Source organism: Ranitomeya imitator, chromosome 1, assembly GCF_032444005.1.
Source record: "Ranitomeya imitator isolate aRanImi1 chromosome 1, aRanImi1.pri, whole genome shotgun sequence".
Classification (NCBI taxonomy): domain Eukaryota; kingdom Metazoa; phylum Chordata; class Amphibia; order Anura; family Dendrobatidae; genus Ranitomeya; species Ranitomeya imitator.
In genome coordinates, this window is record NC_091282.1 from 945,742,642 (window position 1) to 945,764,713 (window position 22,072).

The window sequence follows — 22,072 nt, forward strand, 5'->3', positions numbered from 1 at the left end:
CAGGAGTCAAGACTGGCACACAAGCAGAAAGGGCAATATTAATCTCCCACTGATTTGATTTTTTTTTTTTTTTCAGGGAGACTTTAGGAAAAAAAAATAATAGAATAAAATGATTTTTTCAGGAAGAATTTAGAAACCAAATAAAATAAAATGATTTTTTCAGGGAGAATTTAGAAAACAAATAAAAGAAAAAATAGGCTTTCTATGGCCCACGGAGTGAGAGATGACGCACACAGGAGTCAGGAGTGGCACACAAGCCCAGAGGCCAATATTGTTCTCCCAATGATTGATGTAGTGATTTTTTCAGGTAGATTTTGGAACCCAAATCAAGCTAAAAAAATAATAGGCTTTCTATGGCCCACAATTGGAGAGAGAGAGAGAGATGGCACACCCAGGAGTCAAGACTGGCACACAAGCAGAAAGGGCAATATTAATCTCCCACTGATTTGTTTTTTTTTGTTTTTTCAGGGAGACTTTAGGAAAAAAAAATAATAGAATAAAATGATTTTTTCAGGAAGAATTTAGAAACCAAATAAAATAAAATGATTTTTTCAGGGAGAATTTAGAAAACAAATAAAACAAAAAAAGGCTTTCTATGGCCCACTGAGTGAGAGATGACGCACACAGGAGTCAGGAGTGGCACACAAGCCCAGAGGCCAATATTTATCTCCCACTGATTGATGTAGTGATTTTTTCAGGTAGATTTTGGAACCCAAATCAAGCAAAAAAAATAATAGGCTTTCTATGGCCCACAATTGGAGAGAGAGAGAGAGATGGCACACCCAGGAGTCAAGACTGGCACACAAGCAGAAAGGGCAATATTAATCTCCCACTGAATTGTTTTTGTTTGTTTTTCCAGGGAGACTTTAGAAAAAAAAATAATAATAAAAAAAAAGATTTTTTCAGGAAGAATTTAGAAACCAAATAAAATAAAAATGATTTTTTCAGGGAGAATTTATAAAACAAATAAAACAAAAAATAGGCTTTCTATGGCCCACTGAGTGAGAGATGACGCACACAGTCAGGAGTGGCACACAAGCCCAGAGGCCAATATTTATCTCCCACTGATTGATTTATTGATTTTTTCAGGTAGAATTTAGAACCCAAATCAACCAAAAACATAAATAGGCTTTCTATGGCCCACTATTTGTGAGAGAGATGGCACGCTCAGGACTGGCACACAAGCCCAGAGGCCAATATTAATCTCCCACTTTTTATTTTTTTTCAGGGAAAATTTATAAACCCAATAAAAAAAATAATAAATAGGCTTTCTATGGCCCACTATCTGAGAGAGAGAGATGGCACGCTTAGGACTGGCACACAAGCCCAAAGGCCAATATTAATCTCCCTTTTTTTTTCAGGGAGAATTTATAAAACAAAAAAAAATAAATAAATAGGCTTTCTATGGCCCACTATTTGTGAGAGAGATGGCATGCTCAGGACTGGCACACAAGCCCAGAGGCCAATATTAATCTCCCACTTTTTTTTTTTTTGTTCCAGGGAAAATTTATAAACCCAATAAAAAAAATAATAAATAGGCTTTCTATGGCCCACTATCTGAGAGAGAGAGATGGCACGCTTGGGACTGGCACACAAGCCCAAAGGCCAATATTAATCTCCCACTGATTGATTTATTGATTTTTTCAGGTAGAATTTAGAACCCAAGTAAAGCAAAAAAATAAATAGGCTTTCTATGGCCCACTGACTGAGAGATGGCACACACAGGAGTCAAGAGTGGCACACAAGCCCTGAGGCCAATATTTTTCTCCCACTGATTGATGTAGTGATTTTTTCAGGTAGATTTTAGAACCCAAATCAAGCAAAAAAATAAATAGGCTTTCTATGGCCCACTGACTGAGAGATGGCACACACAGGAGTCAAGAGTGGCACACAAGCCCTGAGGCCAATATTTTTCTCCCACTGATTGATGTGATTTTTTCAGGTAGATTTTATAACCCAAATCAAGCAAAAAAATAAATAGGCTTTCTATGGCCCACTGAGTGAGAGATGGCACACACAGGGATGGCACTCTAGCAGAAATGTCAATCTTAATCTCCCACAAAAAAAAAAAAAAAAAAAAACAGGGAGTGTCCAACAATTACTATCTCCCTGCAGTAATCTCAGCCAGGTATGGCAGGCAGCAATAAGGAGTGGACTGATGCACAAATTAAATAAAAAGTGTGGACAAACAAAAAAGATAGCTGTGCAGAAAGGAAGGAACAAGAGGATTTGTGCTTTGAAAAAAGCAGTTGGTTTGCACAGCGGCGTACACACAGCAATGCAGCTATCAGGGAGCCTTCTAGGGCAGCCCAATGAGCTACAGCGCTGAGGGGAAAAAAAAAAATGTAGCTTCCACTGTCCCTGCACACCGAAGGTGGTGTTGGGCAGTGGAAATCGCTACAGCACAAGCGGTTTGGTGGTTAATGGACCCTGCCTAACGCTATCCCTGCTTCTGACAAAGCGGCAGCAACCTCTCCCTAAGCTCAGATCAGCAGCAGTAACATGGCGGTCGGCGGGAACGCCCCTTTATAGCCCCTGTGACGCCGCAGACAGCAAGCCAATCACTGCAATGCCCTTCTCTAAGATGGTGGGGACCAGGACCTATGTCATCACGCTGCCCACACTCTGCGTTTACCTTCATTGGCTGAGAAATGGCGCTTTTCGCGTCATTGAAACGCGACTTTGGCGCGAAAGTCGCGTACCGCATGGCCGACCCCGCACAGGGGTCGGATCGGGTTTCATGAAACCCGACTTTTGAAAATGAACGACCCGTTTCGCTCAACCCTAGCCGCGACGTCACCGAAGGTCCTTCAAGCGCTGATTCTTAGGAAGGAAGGCTGCCGGAAAGAAGCAGGGCGCTTCCGAGGGTGAGTATATACCTAATTGGAATATACTCACCCTAATAGGAATATACTCATATACCTAATAGGAATATACTCACCCTCAGACGCGCCCTGCTTCTTTCCGGCAGCCTTCCTTCCTAAGAATCAGCGCTTGAAGGACCTTCGGTGACGTCGCGGCTTGTGATTGGTCGTGTGAGCGGTCACATGGGCGGTCGCGCGACCAATCACAAGCCGCGACGTCATCTAAGGTCCTTCACGCGCTGATTCTAAGGAAGGAAGGCTGCCGGTTAGTACCAGGGCGCGTCAGAGGGTAAGAATAGCAATATTTTTTATTTTAATTCTTTATTTTACACTTAAATATGGATCCCAGGGCCTGAAGGAGAGTTTCCTCTCCTTCAGACTCTGGGAACCATTGGAAACCCAATGCACTGCATTGGGTTTCGTGTTTCGGCCTACCCCGACCCCGGCTTTTTTATAGGATTGGACGATTTCACTCGACCCGACTTTTGAAAAAGTCGGGTTTCGTGAAACCCGACCCGATCCTATAAAAGTAAAAGTCGCTCAACCCTACTTGCAATGTCTCTTGTACTCCCTTTCATATTCAGTACTTAAACTGAATCAGCGAGTTATTCTGGCTTCGAATAAAGGAAAGCTATTTAATTAGAATTCTAAAATAATAATTAAAATATAATTATTTTCTCCTTGCAGTAACTTGCGAGCAATGTTTGTCGCAATGTGCAATAAGCCATAGAGATTTTACATTATTATTATTGTAATATTGACTATAACATTACACTTCTTACCAAATTCATGGGGAAACTCTTCACACAGAATTGCAATAGATGTGCTCAGCCCCTGCAATGTGGACAGGGTAAATGAAGCTCCAATAGCAAGCCCATCAATGAAGTTATGTAGGCCATCACTCAATGTGATCATCCATGCCAGTGTGCCTATATCCCTTAGTGGTGTCCATCTGCAACAGCGAGCCCCTTCTGAATCCTGTAACATATGGTAATGTGAAAGAGAAGATAAGTGATAGCAGACATGTTTAATTCTGTAGCTTCTTTGTCAGAACAGTTAATCAGAAAGACCTCCAATACAAGCCACCCGTAACATTAAGGGTCACTCTGGGTAAATCCTAACACTATTTTCTCCATGTTGCTGGTGTGGAGTGGTGCAGGATACAGGTATTCCCTTGATATACCTTGTTGTAAGAGTCAGATGATGTCATAAAATCCAGAGGTGTAGCTATAGAGTTTTTTAATTTGTAGAAGGTACCAAGTCCCCGTTGCAATGGCTATCAGTCAACACCTAATATCTCATTCAGATGTCCGTTTTACAAATTCCTACTATAGTCTAAAGGGCTTCTTACATGTCAAAATCACTGAGACATATCCGACATTGATCCAAGTGTCCAATCAAAATAACCAATGCATGTTTGTTAGTTTTCTCCTGGGTTCGTGAACAAATTGGACAGCATTCGGCTGCTATTCAGGTACTGTCCATTTTTCAGGGACTTCTAGGTAGGAGAAGGTATAGACATTTTTTTTTCTAATCCGAGAAAACTGATGAAGATCTGACCAAACTCGAATGAAACTTAGATGATGCGCTTTTGAAAATCTGATGAAACTCTGAACAAAATTACTGATGAAACTCAGTCCATGTTACTTGGACATGAATAAAAAACAAACGTCTGAATGAGACCTTATAGCTGCACTCCTGATACAATACCATTAACAGGAATATAATATAAGACATCTAAGGTGTTTAACCGCTGGAACTAAGAGCAGCTAAGAACCAGTGGACCCATTCTAAGTTCGTTTTTTTCCAAGGACAGAAAGTTGTTGGAAATGCAATCCAATCTATTACCAGAAATAAAGTAGACCTCCCAAGGACAAAGATGTGAAAGGGTAATGAGTATATATAAAAATTTATGAAGAAATGTTTACAAGTAGAAAGTCAAGGAACTGCCATCTCAGAGCATGAGGACCTTTCACTGCTGGGAATTACCAGGCTTGTACTGCAATGTCTTTTGTGAAAGTTACTTTATATGAGCGATTTAGCTGCACCAGCAGATTATGAAACTGTAATTAAGCCACTTTACTTACATATTTGGCAACACATGTGTAAAGCTGTCAAATTCTAGGTGTTATAAAGAGAATTCTAACACCAATAAGCATTTTCTCAGTTTAGCAAAGTCTACTGGAAATCTTTAATTATAATGGCTCCAAGAGGCTTATCTCTCGTATTACTTGTCTAAATGCCAGCCCTATAAGAATCCCTAAGCAAAGAAATACAAAAATGCTGATCGTACTAATTCAGCCCATGTTGGTACCCATTGACTCATTAACAACAATTATGGATCTCACCAAAGGTGAATGTCAGCTAGCCAAGAGTGTTTATCAATGTAAAACTGGAGACAACTCAGGCTGGAGTTGCCATTCACTTAGGAGGAGTTTAGATACAGTGTGAAAATTTGTGCTTACCGAGGTGAAGGTACGTATTCTATGGGACTGCTGTGGTTTTGTCCACCAACAGTGTAAGAGAAATCATTAAACACCTTAGGTGTCTATATCATCCCCATGAATGATGTCGACTGGCATTCCTCTTTTTCTTCCTTTTTAGCTGAACTTTAAAGGAAACCTGTCACCAGTTTTGGCCGATATAAGATACGGCCATCACCTTTCGAGACTTATTTACAGCACTCTATAATGCTGTATATAAGCCCCCAACCCAACCTGAAAGAGAAGAAAAATAACTTTTATTATACTCACCTGCGGGGCGGTCCGGGCCAAGGGGTCGCACTCTTCTTGGCCAGGCGCCTTCCTGCTTGCTTCATGTGGATGACGCGTCCCTGCATCATCCACACAGTTGGCTCGACATCGCGCTCCTGTGCAGGCGTACTTATCTGCCCTGTTGAGGGCAGAGAAAAGTACTGCAGTGCGCAAGCTCTGGGAAAGGCCAGGGAGGCCAAGCGCCTGCGCACTGCAGTACTTTTCTCTGCCCTCAACAAGGCAGATAAGTATGCCTGCTCAGGAGTGTGGTGCCAAGGAGACTGCGTGGATGATGCAGGAATGCATCATCCACATGAAGCAAGCATGAATGGCGGCGATCGTAAGAATACGGGAGGCCACAGACTAAGAAGAGTGAAACCCCTTAGACCGGATCGCCCCGCAGGTGAGTATAAAAAAAGTTATTTTTCTTCTCTTACAGGTCGGGTTGGGGGCTTAAAAACAGCATTATAGAACACTGCATATCAGCCCTGAAAGGTGATGGCCGTAACTTATATTGGCCAAAACTTGTGACAGGATCACTTTAAAAAGAACCTGTCATGTAAAATAATGCTCTTAACCTGCGATATGGGGTAAATCTGCAGGTTACTTGCATTCTGAAGCTGCCCGGCATCCACACTGAGAGCCCCGCTGCTGGGTAGAAATTAGCTTTATACTGTCTTGAAGGTTGTCCTGAAAAGTCCATGAGGAGAACCTGTAATACTTATATATATTGATAGTTGTCTACCTTCACGATTCACATATGAAGTGATAATTTTCTCATCCTATCAAGAGGCACAATCACATAATAAAATAAATAATACACAATATAGACACAAGTTTTGAGGCACATCCCTCAATTATTCATTCCTATTCCCACAGGTGTACGGTATAATATCCAGCCCCTAGCCATACAGTTTGCCATTACTAAATATCTGAACAATGGGTCATTCATACTATGCTGACTCTAATTGGTATTGTTTTGCCTTGTGAAGAAAGCCAAGATTTCGTAAGGAGACTAATGCAATGCTCCTCTAGAAACATTGAGCCTTCCAAAGAAGCTATTTGCTATTTGCATATCTGCTGACTCAATATCTGCAGACTTAAGGTACCATCACACTCAGCGACGCTGCAGCGATATAGACAACGAGCCGACCTAAACTAGATCGCTGGAGCGTCGCTGTTTAGGTCGCTGTAGAGACGTCAAACACAGCAACTCCAGAACGATGCAGGAGCGATCCAGTGACGTAACGGCGACTCACTTCTCGTTCTCGCTGGTTGTTAGCTCCATGTCAAACAGCCGGAGTGTACCGATCCGACACACATCTAGGGGCCCTATGCTCGTTGCTGGCGTCGTTGCTTTTGATGTCAAACATGACGATACACGCCGACCTGGTGACAAAATAAAGTTCTGGACTTCTAGCTCCGACCAGCGATGGCACAGCGGGATCCAGATCGCTGCTGCATGTCAAACACAACGAGATCGCTATCCAGATCGCTGCAACGTCACGGATTGTTGTCGTTCTCTTTGCAAAGTTGCTGAGTGTGACGGTACCTTTACAAAATTTACTTAGCCATTTGCTAAGTAAAGTACAGACATATTGGTACTGTGATACTGATTAAAACGACACCCGTGGTAAAGAAATCTGTTTAGTGGATTTTGTGTAATCAGGGTTTGAGGTTTTAGTATAATCATAGCTTCTTTCATTTCGGCAGGTCTGTGGGTAGCTTCTTCGGTTCTGACCCTTTATCATCTACTAGGTTTGAACTTCGCACTGTCACCGTCCTCGCTGTGGGCAACGCTTGTACACATTGATCTCATGGCAGTCTGTATAAAAATGGTGCCGCTGGCGGCACATGTGCAAATTGACCTCCAGGCGGTCATCAGTAAAATGTTGCTGGTGGCGGTGCATGCGCAAATTGACCTTTAGGCAGTCATAAGTAAAATGGTGCTAGTGACAGTGGAAGTGCTCAATGATGAGTAGAGATCTAAATCTGCACAAGCCTCATCACCGGCGCCATGTTCCTGAAGAATGTCAGGAGATCAATGTGCTAAAACACCGACCATGACTAGGATAGCGACGGCACAAAGTTTAAACGAGGAGGACGATAAAAATCCATAAGATTGATTTTTTCACTGCAGATAACATTTTAATCAGTATCACAGCACTAATATTGCCATGTGTGTACTTCACTTAGCAAAATCCTGCTGACAGGTTCCATTTACTTTCAGCACAAAATTTTGCACTTGAAGTTTTAGGCTTGGGTTTCCATGGCTAAGTGGCTACATGCAAACCTTTCATCACCAAGAGCAATGTCAAGCATCAGTTGAAGAGTAAATGTTCTCTGGAGTTATGAATCGTTTCTCTATATGGCAGTCTGATGAAAGAGTTTGGGTTTGCTGAATGCCAAGAGAATGTTATGCTTTGGTCCTTTTTTTCCAGTAAAGTGAAGCTTAATATTTTAGCAGACCAACATATTTTGGACAATTGGACACTTCCAACTTTGTAGTAATAGTTTGGCAAGGGCCTTTTCTGTTCCAGCCTGACCAAGCGTCAGGGTATGAAGCAAGGTTTATGTTTTTGTGAGATTGGGGTGTAAGAACTTGACTCTTCACACAGAGCGCTGACCTCAATCTCATCCAACACCTTTGGGATGAACTAGAACAGAAAATGTGAGCCAAGCTCTTTCATCATATCTGATCTCAAAAATGGCTTTAATGGACAAAAAAAAATCCCACAGGCAGACTCCAAGATCTTGTAGAAAGTCTTCCTAGAACAATAGAAGCTGTTATGAGGGAACCAACTCCATATACAGTAAATGTCTATGAATTTAGAATGGGAGGTCATAAAAGCTCACAAATGTGTAACAATACTTTCCTCCACATAGCGTATGTAAATGCTTTTTGTGATCATAAACTATTTCCAAGCAAGCCAGTAGCATGTAATTATAGGGAAGAATCCAAAAATGTAGACCTCACTTAACCATAATCACTGTAAATGATAACTTCAGAGCATGGAAACACTAATTGTTGAAATTATGTTGTGTTGTTTCTAATACACCAGGATTATGCACAAACTAATCATAGCACACTGGTAATAAAGATAGAGTAGTCACAGTATGGAGCTAATACAGTCACGAATGTCACAGTAAAGAGCTAATTAATTTAATGAAGTTACAGAGCAAGGATAAAGCACACAGTGATGTCACAGTACAGGACATATTCACACTGTGCCACAGTGCATGATAATCTATAATTGAGCACAGGACTCACGTGGATATCACAGTAGTGGGATACTAATGCATGGTGTTCTCACAATACATGGATAATGCACAGTAATAATGCACATAAATTTCCACAAATATGTACAAGTTTGCTATGGAGCTCCATTGAAGCTTGTTACATCACTGTTGTGTACATTATTTCATTACTGCCATGTAATCATATGAATTACTCCATTACTGAGGCATCATTTTATGCTTATAAATTCACATGACATTATTATTTATTTTGTTTTAATCCTTGTAATGGGGCGCAGTCAGTGCCTGGTAGCTCTAAAATGGCTACTATGGACAGCCTTCGTGCTAGCCACTCCATTGTCCTGGATTCACCTTTTAACCCACATACAGGTATCTTGACTTAAGGTACCGTCACACTCAGCAACGCTGCAGCGATATAGACAACGAGCCGATCGCTGCAGCGTCGCTGTTTAGGTCGCTGTAGAGACGTCAAACACGGCAGCTCCAGAACGATGCAGGAGAGATCCTGTGACGTAACGGCGACTCACTTATCGTTGTAGCTGGTTGTTAGCTCCATTTTAAAACATTGCTGGCGTCGTTGCTTTTGCTGTCAAACACGACGATACATGCCGACCTGACTTTTCAAAAAGTTCGGGACTTCTAGCTCCGACCAGCGATATCACAGCGGGATCCAGATCGCTGCTGCGTGTCAAACACAACGAGATCGCTATCCAGGATGCTGCAACGTCACGGATCATTGTCGTTCTCGTTGCAAAGTTGCTAAGTGTGACGGTATCTTTATACATGGGTCCCAAGGTTAGGGCTGTGTAGCAGACTGCTGGCCGCTGATTTAGGCTGTCAGGAGTGGTCAGATCGCTAGGTCATAACCAAGTTGGCAGACAGGGTACAAAATCAGAAGACAGAAGAATAGTCAATAAATGAGCAGAGATTACAGCAAAAACACTATACACTAAACTAGGTCTCAAACTCTGCTGTGTATATAGGCCGCATATAGAAAAAGTGTGAATTTGGGGGGCCGCATTCTTTGAAGGACAAAGTGACATTTTTAGTGATACCAATTTTTTTCTGTACATCTTTTGAACATTTTTGCTGTGTTTATTTTATTGTTTTAGGGTTTGGGTCGTTATGGATGTGGTGATAACAAATGTGCACTCATATTGTAGTTATGTCCCCATTTTATAGTTATCTGCCCATCCAGGTCCCCATATTGTTGGTATGTCACCATCCAGGTCTCCATATTGTGTATATGTCCCCATACAGCTCCCAGTATTGTAGTTATGTCCCCATCCAGGTTCTAATATTGTAGTCATGTCTTTACGTCCCCATATCCAGGTCCCCATATTGTAGTTATGTCCCCATATTGTAGTTATGTCCCCATCTAGGTCCCCATATTGTAGTCATGTCCCCATATCCAGGTCTCCATATTGTAGTTATCTCTACATCTAGGTTCCCATATTGTGGTTATGTCTCCATCCAGGTCCCCATATTGTAGTCATGTCCCTATAACCATGTCCCCATATCTTCATATTATAGATATGTCCCCATCCAGGTTCTGATATTGTACTTATGCCCCCATATTGTAATTATGTCCCCATCCAGGTCCCAATATTGTAGTCATGTTCCCATATCCACTTCCCCATATCGTAGTCATGTCTCCATATCCAGGCCCCCATATTGTATTTATGTCACCACCCAAGTCCCCATATTGTAGTTATGTCTACATCCAGGCCCCCATATTGTATTTATGTCCCCATCCAGGTCCCTATATTGAAGTTATGTCCCCATCCAAGTTCTCACATTGTAGTCATGTCTCCATATCCATGTCCCCATATTGTAGTTATGTCCCCATTGAGGTCCACATATTGTAGTTATGTCCCCATCCAGGTTCTCATATTGTAGTTATGTCCCCATCCAGGTTCTCATATTGTAGTCATGTCCCTATATCAATGTCCCTATGTCCCCATATCCAGGTCCTCATATCGTAGTTATGTCCCCATATTGTAATTATGTCCCCATTCAGGTCCCCATACTGTAGATACACTGGGTGACGAAAGTATTCAGAACCCTTTAATTTTTTCACTCTTTGTTTCATTGTAGCCATTTGGTAAATTCAAAAAAGTTCTTTTTTTTCTCATTAATGTACACTCTGCGCCCCAACTTGACTGAAAAAAACAGAAAAGTTGTACTTTTGGCAAATTTAATAAAAAAGAAAAAACTGAAATATCCCCATGGATCACCAAGGGGTCTATAGTTACTGTGGGCCGCATGAAGCATTGTCAAGGGCCGCATGAGGCCCTTGGGCTGCGTGTTTGAGACCACTACAAGGCACTACTACAAGGTACTTACCGACCTTGGATTATTGAATACGTCCTGGCGATTTTGTGCACACAGAGGCTGTGCACGTGCGATCGCCACCAGGTGTCAGCTGATTCTGACAGCTGACACCCAGCACTTTACTGCCTAATGCTAGCGACCACAGCATTTAGAAGGCAGGCCTTCCGAAAGGCGACCACGTGACATCATGGAGGGACTCAATCATTGCCATGGTGACTGGATGTCGTCATGATGACATCCGGATCACCAGAGTCTAGCAAACTTGTTAGATCATGCTCAGTGCATGATCTAACAAGTTTGTGTGAGAGCAGATTGTCAGTTCTAATGCATTGCAATGCTGGCGCATTGAAATGCATTAAAATGGACTGCAGAAAGTGAAAGTGCCATAGAGGGACTAAATAAAAACGTAAAAAACAAAGTAAAAAAAAATTAGCTGAAATATATTTTTTAAAACTTCACTTTGCACACTCTTGGCATTCTCTTGATGAGCTTCAAGAGGTAGTCACCGGGAATGGTCTTCCAACAATCTTGAAGGAGTTCCCAGAGATGCTTAGCCCTTGTTGGCCGTTTTGCCTTCACTCTGCCGTCCAGCTCACCCCAAACCATCTCGATTGGGTTCAGGTCTGGTGACTGTGGAGGCCAGGTCATCTGACGTAGCACCCCATCACTCTCCTTCTTGGTCAAATAGCCCTTACACAGCCTGGAGGTGTGTTTGGGGTCATTGTCCTGTTCAAAAATAAATGATGGTCCAACTAAAACGCAAACCAGATGGAATAGCATGCCGCTGCAAGATGCTGTGGTAGCCATGCTGGTTCAGTATGCCTTCAATTTTGAATAAATCCCCAACAATGTCACCAGAAAAGCAGCTCCACACCATCACACCTTCTCCTCCATGCTTCACGGTGGGAACCAGGCATGTAGAGTCCATCCGTTCACCTTTTCTGGGTCGCACAAAGACACTGTGGTTGGAACCAAAGATCTCAAATTTGGACTCATCAGACCAAAGCACAGATTTCCACTGGTCTAATGTCCATTCCTTGTGTTCTTTAGCCTAAACAAGTCTCTTCTGCTTGTTGCCTGTTCTTAGCAGTGGTTTCCAAGCAGCTATTTTACTATGAAGGCCTGCTGCACAAAGTCTCCTCTTAACAGTTGTTGTAGAGATATGTGTGCTGCTAGAACTCTGTGTGGCATTGACCTGGCCTCTAATCTGAGCTGCTATTAACTTGAGATTTCTGAGGCTGGTGACTCGGATAAACTTATCCTCAGAAGCAGAGGTGGCTCTTTGCCTTCCTTTCCTGGGGCTGTCCTCATGTGAGCAAGTTTCTTTGTAGCGCAAGATGGTTTTTGCCATTGCACTTGGGTACACTTTCAAAGTTTTCCCAATTTTTCAGACTGACTGACTGTCATTTCTTAAAGTAATGATGGCCACTCGTTTTTTCCTTTATTTAGCTGCTTTTTCTTGCCTTAATACAAATTCAGTGGGACTATCAGCTGTGTATCCACCAGACTTCTGCACAACACAACTGATGGTCCCAACCCCATTTATAAGGCAAGAAATCCCACTTATTAAACCTGACAGGGCACACCTGTGAAGTGAAAACCATTCTCGGTGACTATCTCTTGAAGCTCATCAAGAGAATGCCAAGAGTGTGCAAAGTAGTCATCAAAGCAAAAGGTGGCTACTTTGAAGAACCTAGAATATAAGACATAATTTCAGTTGTGTAACACTTTTTTGTTAAGTATATAACTCCACATGTGTTAATTCATAGTTTTGATGCCTTCAGTGTGAATGTACAATTTTCATAGTCATGAAAATACAGAAACATCTTTAAATGAGAAGGTGTGTCCGAACTTTTGGTCTGTACTGTATATATATATATATATATATATATATATATATATAGTACCTGTAAATAAATATTTTTATGAAAAAAAGTACACATATCCAAATATCGACCGACCTGACCTATAATAATGTCCCACCGTTTTACCCCTTCAGTGAACACCATAAAAAAAGAAATAGAAAAGGCAATAGGTTAAGCTTTTTCTTCATACCGTCGAGCAAAAAGTGGAATGAAACGCAATCGAAAAGATAAATCTAAATAAAAATTGTATCTCTGAAAATATTGTTTTGTCTCACAAAAAACAAGCCAAAACTCAGCTGGAAAACATTCATGGAGTCAAAATCATCACTACATCTGTAGGTAAATTCCCAAAGGGGTATAATTTCCAAAATAAGGTCACTTGAAGGGGGATTCTGGTTTTCCATTATTTACTGAAGGTGCTCTGCATATGGTGTTCTCCAACTACACTAGAAAATCTGCACTCCAAGAGGCAAATAGCGCTCCGTCCCTCCGAGTCTCGCCATATGGCTAACCATACATACATACTGTATACAGCCAAGTATTTCTACATTCAGCAGAAATTATGGTCCAAATTTTGGTGCCATTTTTAGCCATTTCACAGTGTGAAATGTAAAATCTTAGGCTAAAACAAAATTTTGGTGGTAAAAATGTAATCATTTTTTCTTCACTGCCCAATTGTATAAAATTCTGTGACCCGTCTTGTGTCAATATGATCACTGCACCCCTAGATGAATTCAATGAGAGGTGTAATTTGTAAAATGTTTTCTCTTATAGGGGGATTCCGCTGTTCTGGCACCTCAGGGGTTCTGCCAATGTGACATGGCAATCTCAATCCAGTGCAGTTAAATCTGAACTCCAATATGGAGCTTCTTCCCTTCTCAGCTTTGCACTGTGCCTACAAAGTCGTTTTCGACCACATATGACATATTGACATATTCGGGAGAAATTGCACAACAAATTTTGGGGATCATTTTCTCCTGCTATCCTTGTGAAAATGAAAAATGTTTTGGCTAAAACAACATTTTTGTGGGAAATATATTTTTTTTTCATTTTCACAGATTAACGTTGTAAAATTCTGTGAAGCACTTGTGGGTTCAAGGTGTTCAATACACATCTAGATAAATTCCTTGAGGGGTCTAGTTTCCAAAATGGGGTCACATGTGAGGGTTTTCCACTGTTTAGGCACATCAGGGGCTCTCTAAACGTGACATGACACCGGCAGACCATTTCATCAAAGTCTGCATTTCAAATCATCACTATTTCTTTTCTGAGCCTTGGAGTGCGCCCAAAAAGTATTACCCCTTCACATATGGAATTTTGGAGTACTCAGGAGAAATTGCAAATTTTGAAAATGATAAAAAAAAAGAAATAAAAAAAGGCAATAGGTTAAGCTTTTTCTTCATACCGTCGGGCAAAAAGTGGAGGAATGAAACGCGATCAAAAAGATAAATATAAATAAAAATTGTATCTCTGAAAACATAATTTTGTCAGACAAAAAAACAAGCCAAAACTCAGCTCTATCAGCTGAAATATAAAAAAGTTATAGCTCTCGGAGTCAAGCAATGCAAAAATAATTATTTTTTCAATAAAATAGTTGCGCAAAAGTGCCAAAACACAAAAAAGATATCAATTTGGTATCTATTTTCCAGTGTTTAGGCACATCAGGGGCTCTCCAAACGTGACATGACACCTGCTGACCATTTAATCAAAGTCCGCATTCCAAAACATCACTATTTCTTTTCTGAGCCTTGGAGTGCGCCCAAACAGTATTACCCCCTCACATATGGAATTTCAGTGTACTCAGGAGACATTGCACAGCAAGTTTTGCATTCCATTTTCTACTGTTACCCTTAAGAAAATAAAAATGTTGGGGCTAGAGGAACATTTTATGGGAAAAATTAGATTTTTTTATTTTTACCGCTCTACTTTATAGAAGTCTGTGAAGCACCTTGGAGTTCAAGATGCATCTAGATAAGTTCCCTGAGGGGTCTTGGTTTCAAAATGTGGTCACTTGTGGGCAGTTTCCACTGTTTAGGGACTTCAGTGGCTCTCCAAATGTGACATGGAGTTCGCAAATTATTCCAGCAAATTTTACATTCAAAAGGTCAAATGGCACTCCTTCCCTTCTGAGCCCTGCTGTGCGCTGAAACAGTATTTTTCCCCCACATCATTGTACTTATGAGAAATTGCACAACAAATTGTATGGTGCAATTTCTCCTGCTACCCTTTTGAAAATGCTAAATTTTGGGCTGAAAAATATTTTTGTGGGAAAAATGTGATTTTATTTTCATGGCGTTATGTGATAGACTTCTGTAAAGCACCTTTGGGTTTAAGGTGTTCACCACACATCTAGGTAAGTTCCCTGAGGGGTCTGGTTTCCAAAATGGTGTAGCTTATGGGCAGTTTCCACTGTTTAAGCACATTGAGGGCTCTCCAAATGCAACATAGCGGCCACTAATTATTCCAGCAAATTTTACATATAAAAACTCAAATGGCAATCCTTCCCTTCCAAGCCCTGCCCGTGTGCCCAAACAGTAGTTTTCCCCCACATATGCAATGCTCAGAAAAAAATGCACAACAAATTTTGGTGTCCATTATGTTTGGTTACCCCAGTAAAAATTAAAAAAAAAATGAGTCTAAAGTAAATTTTTTGTGAAAAAAAGTTAAATATTCAATTTTTTCCTGAAGGGTTAATAAACTTCTTGAATATGGTTTTGAACACCTTGAGGGGTGCAGTTTTTGGAATGTTGTCACTTTTGGATATTTTCTGTCATATAGACCCCTCAAAGACATTTCAAATGTGATGTGGTCCCCAAGAAAATGATTTTTTACATTTTGTTGGAAAAATGAGAACTTGTTGGTCAACTTTTAACCCTTATAATTTCCTAACACAAATATGATGTTTCAAAAATTGTGCTGATATAAAGTAGACATGTGGTGAATGTTATTTTTTAAGTATTTTGTGTTACCTAACTCTATGATTTAAGGACATGAAAATTAAAAGTTTTAAAATTGCAAAATTTTCTAATTTTTTGCCAAATTTTTTTTTCACAAGTAAACACAAGTCATATTGAAGAAATTATACCACTATCATGTAGTGCAATATGTCACAAAAAACTGTTTCAGGATCAGTGGGATCCGATGAAGCGCTCCAGAGTTATTACCTCATAAAATAACACTGATGAGAATTGCACAATTTGGCCTTGTCCTTAAGGTGAAAACAGGCTAAAGGGGTTAAAACGGTAGAAAAAAAAATTTCTCCACTTTCAATACTCTATAGCCCCACCTCACCAAATGCAGCAAGCATAAATTAATAGTATTAAAGAGAATGTATCATACTTTTGAGGAAACCACGCTGACTTGATCCAGGTTGACAGTACCATTTACTTCTGTTATATCAGAATTTACAAACATGGTGGCTCCATTTGTATTTTTGCCCTTTTGTTGATTTTTGTTCATTTCCTGGTGAGGAGGATGGTCAATTTGTAAATGGGTGTGGACACCCTAAAAGAAAAAAAACAATACAAGTTGTACAAGTTGAAGTGATGGATTCAAGTCAGCCTGAACAAAAATACTCTAAAGCAATAATATTACCTCTCCATAGATGTTTAGAACCATTTTCAGTATTCTCTCAACAAACATTAGGAGGTAGAAGCCTCCAAAAACAGCCACTGCTTTGTCAATGTAATTATCACGTTTAGGATCAAATCCAAATGCCTGCAACAAGATACAATAAGTGTTAGCCTCAGCCTTATTATTGTCCTGGAGTTGCTTTCAAACTAAAACAAAGACAGTCTGTCCAGTCTACCTTGGCATCCTCTACTAAATGTTACAATGACTTCTTGTCAGTATTATTTGTACAAAGTTTAAAACATGAGATGTCAATTAAAACAAATAAATATCAATGACATCTGCAATTTCCATGGAGGGAGGAGATGAAAGATCACACAAATCAGGCTATAGGTAAGAGATGAAAATATTCAGATAAATAATACTGCTTTTCCATTGCCAATATGTACAGTAAGTGGTATATACTGCGGTGCCTTAAATGGATATTCTGAAGTTGTCTCTTGAGCAGCTTGGAGCTATAACATCTCCTCACAATATCTTTACTTACAGGTTTCTGGCAGGGCGGGTACTCTTTCTTGAGTTCTAGGTCTGGTGAGTAGCAGAACTGTAGTATTAGTAGAACTAAAACGCTCAGCACAAGTTCTGCTGTAACACATTCAGCTATCAATGTTTTTTTAAGTCTACACTGTTATAATTATATTTACACATAGATATGACAGGGCATTTGAACAAGCACACAGTTCAGGACACCAAGAGTGAGCGTGATTAGGAGACCTGATCTAGGAGAACACAATGCTGCATGCAGGTGATTTTGCAAAATTTATAACAGCTATTCAGTAGGTGAGAGGGAAGGAGGTGAACAGCTAACTACTGCATAGAACTCAATGGGTTGGAGAGAGGTGGCTGGGATGTTAGGAGTTAACCTCAGAAGATTTGGTGGCCAAGCGCCATGGAAACAAGCTGTAGGCTACTGAAGATAAAAGCTCCCCATTGCAGGAGAGTGATAGCAGATAGAAAAAGTCAGTCATTTGCAAACGTGTTTATTTTCATGCTAATTAAAGAAATGTAATAACTTGCGAAAAACCCCTTTAATAAAATCACCAATTTAAATGACTTAAGGAAATAAGGGAAAAGTAGAGCTATATGTGTAACAGAAACAGTCCTGTTCTTTGAACCATAAAAGTTCTTTAATAACTTAACCATACATTATGAAAGACTTTGGAAATTATCCCTGTGAATATTAATTTAATTCTTTAAATTGTATTTATTATTTCATGGTATAATTTTATATTTTATTATCATGAAAAATATATACATTTTGCCTTTATATTAGTTTTGTTATCAAAAAAGTGTTTAACTTTAAAGCACAAGAGCCACTTACCTCTGGAATAAGCTGAAATATAGCATTAGAAAACAAGCTTCCAATGGCCAATCCCACAAAGTAAGTTAATATTTTCGGAAAATAAGGCTTCTTTACCAAGGGGCTAATAAACAGTCCGAGCAGTGATGTCAAGTTTATGATGGTTACTGTGAGAAAGCCAAATCCCCAAACTGCATAAGAAAAGAAAGTCCACATGTCAATTATATTACACTGATATCATCAGTTGTTATAATATGGAATAAACTGTTACAAAGACTCAACTAAAGGGTATGGATACTAAGGTATTGTAGAAGTAATGTTTTTTCCTTACGAAGGAGAGCTGTAACTAAATCTGGAGCAAACTGTACTAGCATAATCTGAGAGGCTACTACACCTTAACTTTGCATTCCACCTATAAGATTTAAATGAAAAGGATTCTGATTAATCCAAATAATGTATTAGTAACAGAAAAGGGAAGTGGAACATTGTAACAGGAGTAAACACCAGACTACATGGACGTGTCATATTAAGTGAAAACAAGTAGCCATAGCGGCAAAGAAAAAGCAACTTGTGTAGATCCTGTGCTACTCTATCTGAAAAGCGGATACTTCAAATTCCTGGAATTCAAAGATACATAAAAAGAGGAATGGGCACACTACGTTTAAATGGTCCTGTCTTGGCAAATGCCAGTTATTGCACCTGCAAGAAAGAATTGTACCTGAGAGACCTCTGACACATTAAAGGAAGCCAGACATGTCTTAGAACTCAGCTCATTACCATTTAACTAGCTGTGTCTATTCTTTACCTAAGGCTAGGGTCACACTGCGTTATGGCGGTATGTTTAACGGACTACGTTACACCGCGGCATAACGCAGTGTAACGTAGTCCGTTAACGCCGCCATTACTGTCTATGGCGAACGCATCGTTGCGCACGCCCACATTGGGTGTGTGCTAGCGATGTGCTAGCGCAGATCGGCTAATGCGATCCCTTTTGGCACATTGCGTTAGTGCAGTCCGTAGCGCTATGTGCTAAACGGACTGCCCTAACGCAATGTGACCCTAGCTTTACACACAAAAGATCATGGAAGTTTTAGAAAACTAGAGTTGTCATGATTCATGAAGTGTACCAACGAGGGTTCATTAATTTATTTTTCAAAAGAAAATGCGGTAACGTCATGGCATTCCCTATACATCGCAGCTTCATGATTGGCTACGTATACAACCAGTTTCATATTGAACCCAGTCTGTACTTTTCCTCAGCCAGCCATTAAATGCAATGTGGTTCTTCAGATAACTTTCCTTATCTCGGAGACTTTTTATGGCGCAGTAGAGTCCTGCTGACTTGGCACTACCATTTTACAGAATCATGTTTTATGTCTCGAGTTATTGTTAACCTTTCAGCATGTATTCTGGGCACATGAAGTTGTCATGTCAGGAAGAAACATGGTGTGTCCAATAAAACATATGCTCCATGTTGGCTCTTTACAAGTACTTACAAGTACAAGTACTTAGCACTTTGTGATTTTAAGACATTTTTTATGAATCCAATTATCCTTCGCAATACACTGTAACAGCGAGAGCTGTAAGTGAGTACATGATCTCTTACACATAAACAATTTGTATTGTTCAAATGCAATGAACGCAAGAATTTCACACAAAAAAAAGAGTCAATTGGGTAAAGCAAGATGTGCCGAATTTAAGATCATGCCTCAAAAATCTCCAGCAAATCTCCAGACATTCGTGCAACAGAAAGTCATCTCTATAGGAATTATGATCCGTTGGATTTGATGGACTCTCAATGTCTCCATCCCATCAGTATCCCATTCCTTTACTCCTTCACTTTTGGAAAAATTGTGTAACAGTGTTTAAAAATATAAAAATGATTCATGTGGGAATATTTATAATTGACAGCTGTTGATTTCTGAAAGGATCATTTAAATCGCGAGATCACTTGAAACTCCCATGAGATCACAAAGGGCTGGTGGCTTGCTTTCGTAACTGTGGGTCTACTGAAGACCCCGTCGGTGTCAGCTTTGAATTTTCACGATGCCCAATATAGGTTAGACTGTATAAGGGATTGTCATTTCTAATATATACTGCAATACTGTAGAATAGTACAACATGCAAATGATCAAAAGTTACTCCATTATTCTCTATTCAAAAATTAAGAAATAAAAAAAATGATTTAGTATGGCCCCATTTGTAAAAGTCTGATCTATGAAAATAGAAATGCCAGAATTTTCATTTTTTGACACCACAACTTCCCCAAAAAATGCAATAAAAAGCAATCGAATTGTATGTACGCCAAAATAACATTAAAGTGTTGGATGAAGGGTAGGGAGAAACAAAAGCAGAACATTGAAAAGTGTTTAAAAGGGTACATCAGCTGCTATCATTTATTATCTACCAAATAAATGAATGATAAATGATACATCAGTGGAAATTGAGTCTGAACATTTACATGCAGCACGTATGTTTGCTTTGTTAGTAAATTGGTCGTTTTGGAATTAAATGGCACCAGGAAATCATTCTCCTATGATTGCATTTGGAGGCTTGCAAAGCATATAAGATATGCAACCTTCTACAGCTTAAAGTACTAGTAGAGGACTTCTTCCATCTTGTGCACTTGCAGCATATTGATACGATATGGCATAAAGGTATGGTATATGTAGGCCTTGTAGCTGGGTACCACTTGCGTAGTGTCACTTGTGCCAGGAGGACAGTTGTCCCAGGTGCCACAGTCTATGGGGGCGCAAAATATCATCCCTGGCTCTTCCCCACACCACTAAACACTTGTGAAGTGATCGCCACCTGCAAGCACACAGTGAGGGTCTTCCTCAAGCTGCTCACGATTGCAACAGGTAAGATGAATTTACCAATGCCTACTGCACTCTACATAGGCAGCAAACAAAGAGACAAAGCTCAATATACTGAAGTGCCCTTTGTCACCTCAGTTACTGCCTATGCAGAGCACAGCAGCTGAAAGCTAAATAATCTTTATTACTGCACTCCACATAAGCAGTGATGGACATGATAGAAGAATAGCATGTAATGAATGAAGATTGTATTGAATCAAGTGATTGCTGTCTGATCTCCTGCAATAGACTCTAATAGTACAACTTCCCACCTCTGCTAGCTGTCTGATCTCCTGCAATAGACTCTAATGGTACAACTTCCCACCTCTGCTAGCTGTCTGATCTCCTGCAATAGACTCTAATGGTACAACTTCCCACCTCTGCTAGCTGTCTGATCTCCTGCAATAGACTCTAATGGTACAACTTCCCACCTCTGCTTGCTGTCTGCTGTCTGTCATCTGCTGCTTTACCACCGGGGCGGCACGGTGGCACAGTGATTAGCACAGCAGCCTTGCAGCGCTGGAGTCCTGGGTTCAAACCCCACCAAGGACAACATCTGCAAAGAGTTCTTTCCGTGTTTGCGTGGGTTTCCTCCGGGCACTCCGGTTTCCTCCCACATTCCAAAGACATACTGATACGGAATTTAGAATGTGAGCCCCATCGGTGACAGTGATGATAATGTGTGCAAAAATGTAAAGCGCTGCGGAATATGTTAGCACTATATAAAAATAAAGATTATTATTATTATCTAGAAACATATTTTAATGTGCCTGCTACTTCATTGGTATAATTCATTTGGTGCATTGTACTTAATACTCACTGTTGCATATCCATGACTGGGATCAGTGTAGATCTTAGGCTAGTTTCACATTTGGGTTCGAATCCGAAGCGTTTAATCCACAACCGCAAGTGCAGGAAAAAACGCATTGAAACACATACAAACGCAGAGTTTTTTAGACGCATGCGGGAACGCATGCGGTTTATAAAACGCCGCGTTTTCACTCTTTTCCATGCGTTTTTTCATGCGTTTGCGTTTTTTGTGCGCATGGTGGAAAATATTACAGGAGAAAAATATAGATAAACAGACACTGCCAATGGGACAACAGTTGGAGTGTATTATGGGATATCTATATATAGACCCTAGGACTGCTGAAATCTTAACAGTGTGCTACTGTATCCTGTGTCATGATTAGTGTTGAGCGATACCGTCCGA

General features: G+C 40.3%; 1 protein-coding gene across 1 annotated transcript in view; it reads right to left on the bottom strand.

The window, feature by feature from the left end:
- The window catches only part of SLC39A8 (solute carrier family 39 member 8), a 135,769-nt gene that overhangs the window by 61,755 nt on the left and 51,942 nt on the right, over positions 1–22,072 (bottom strand). The window contains exons 3-6 of the mRNA XM_069743646.1: positions 18,026–18,195; positions 16,669–16,791; positions 16,414–16,578; positions 3,647–3,842 (exon numbers count right to left, since the gene is read on the bottom strand). Of these exons, the coding sequence (XP_069599747.1) occupies positions 3,647–3,842; positions 16,414–16,578; positions 16,669–16,791; positions 18,026–18,195 (654 nt within the window). The remainder of the gene's footprint in view (positions 1–3,646; positions 3,843–16,413; positions 16,579–16,668; positions 16,792–18,025; positions 18,196–22,072) is intronic.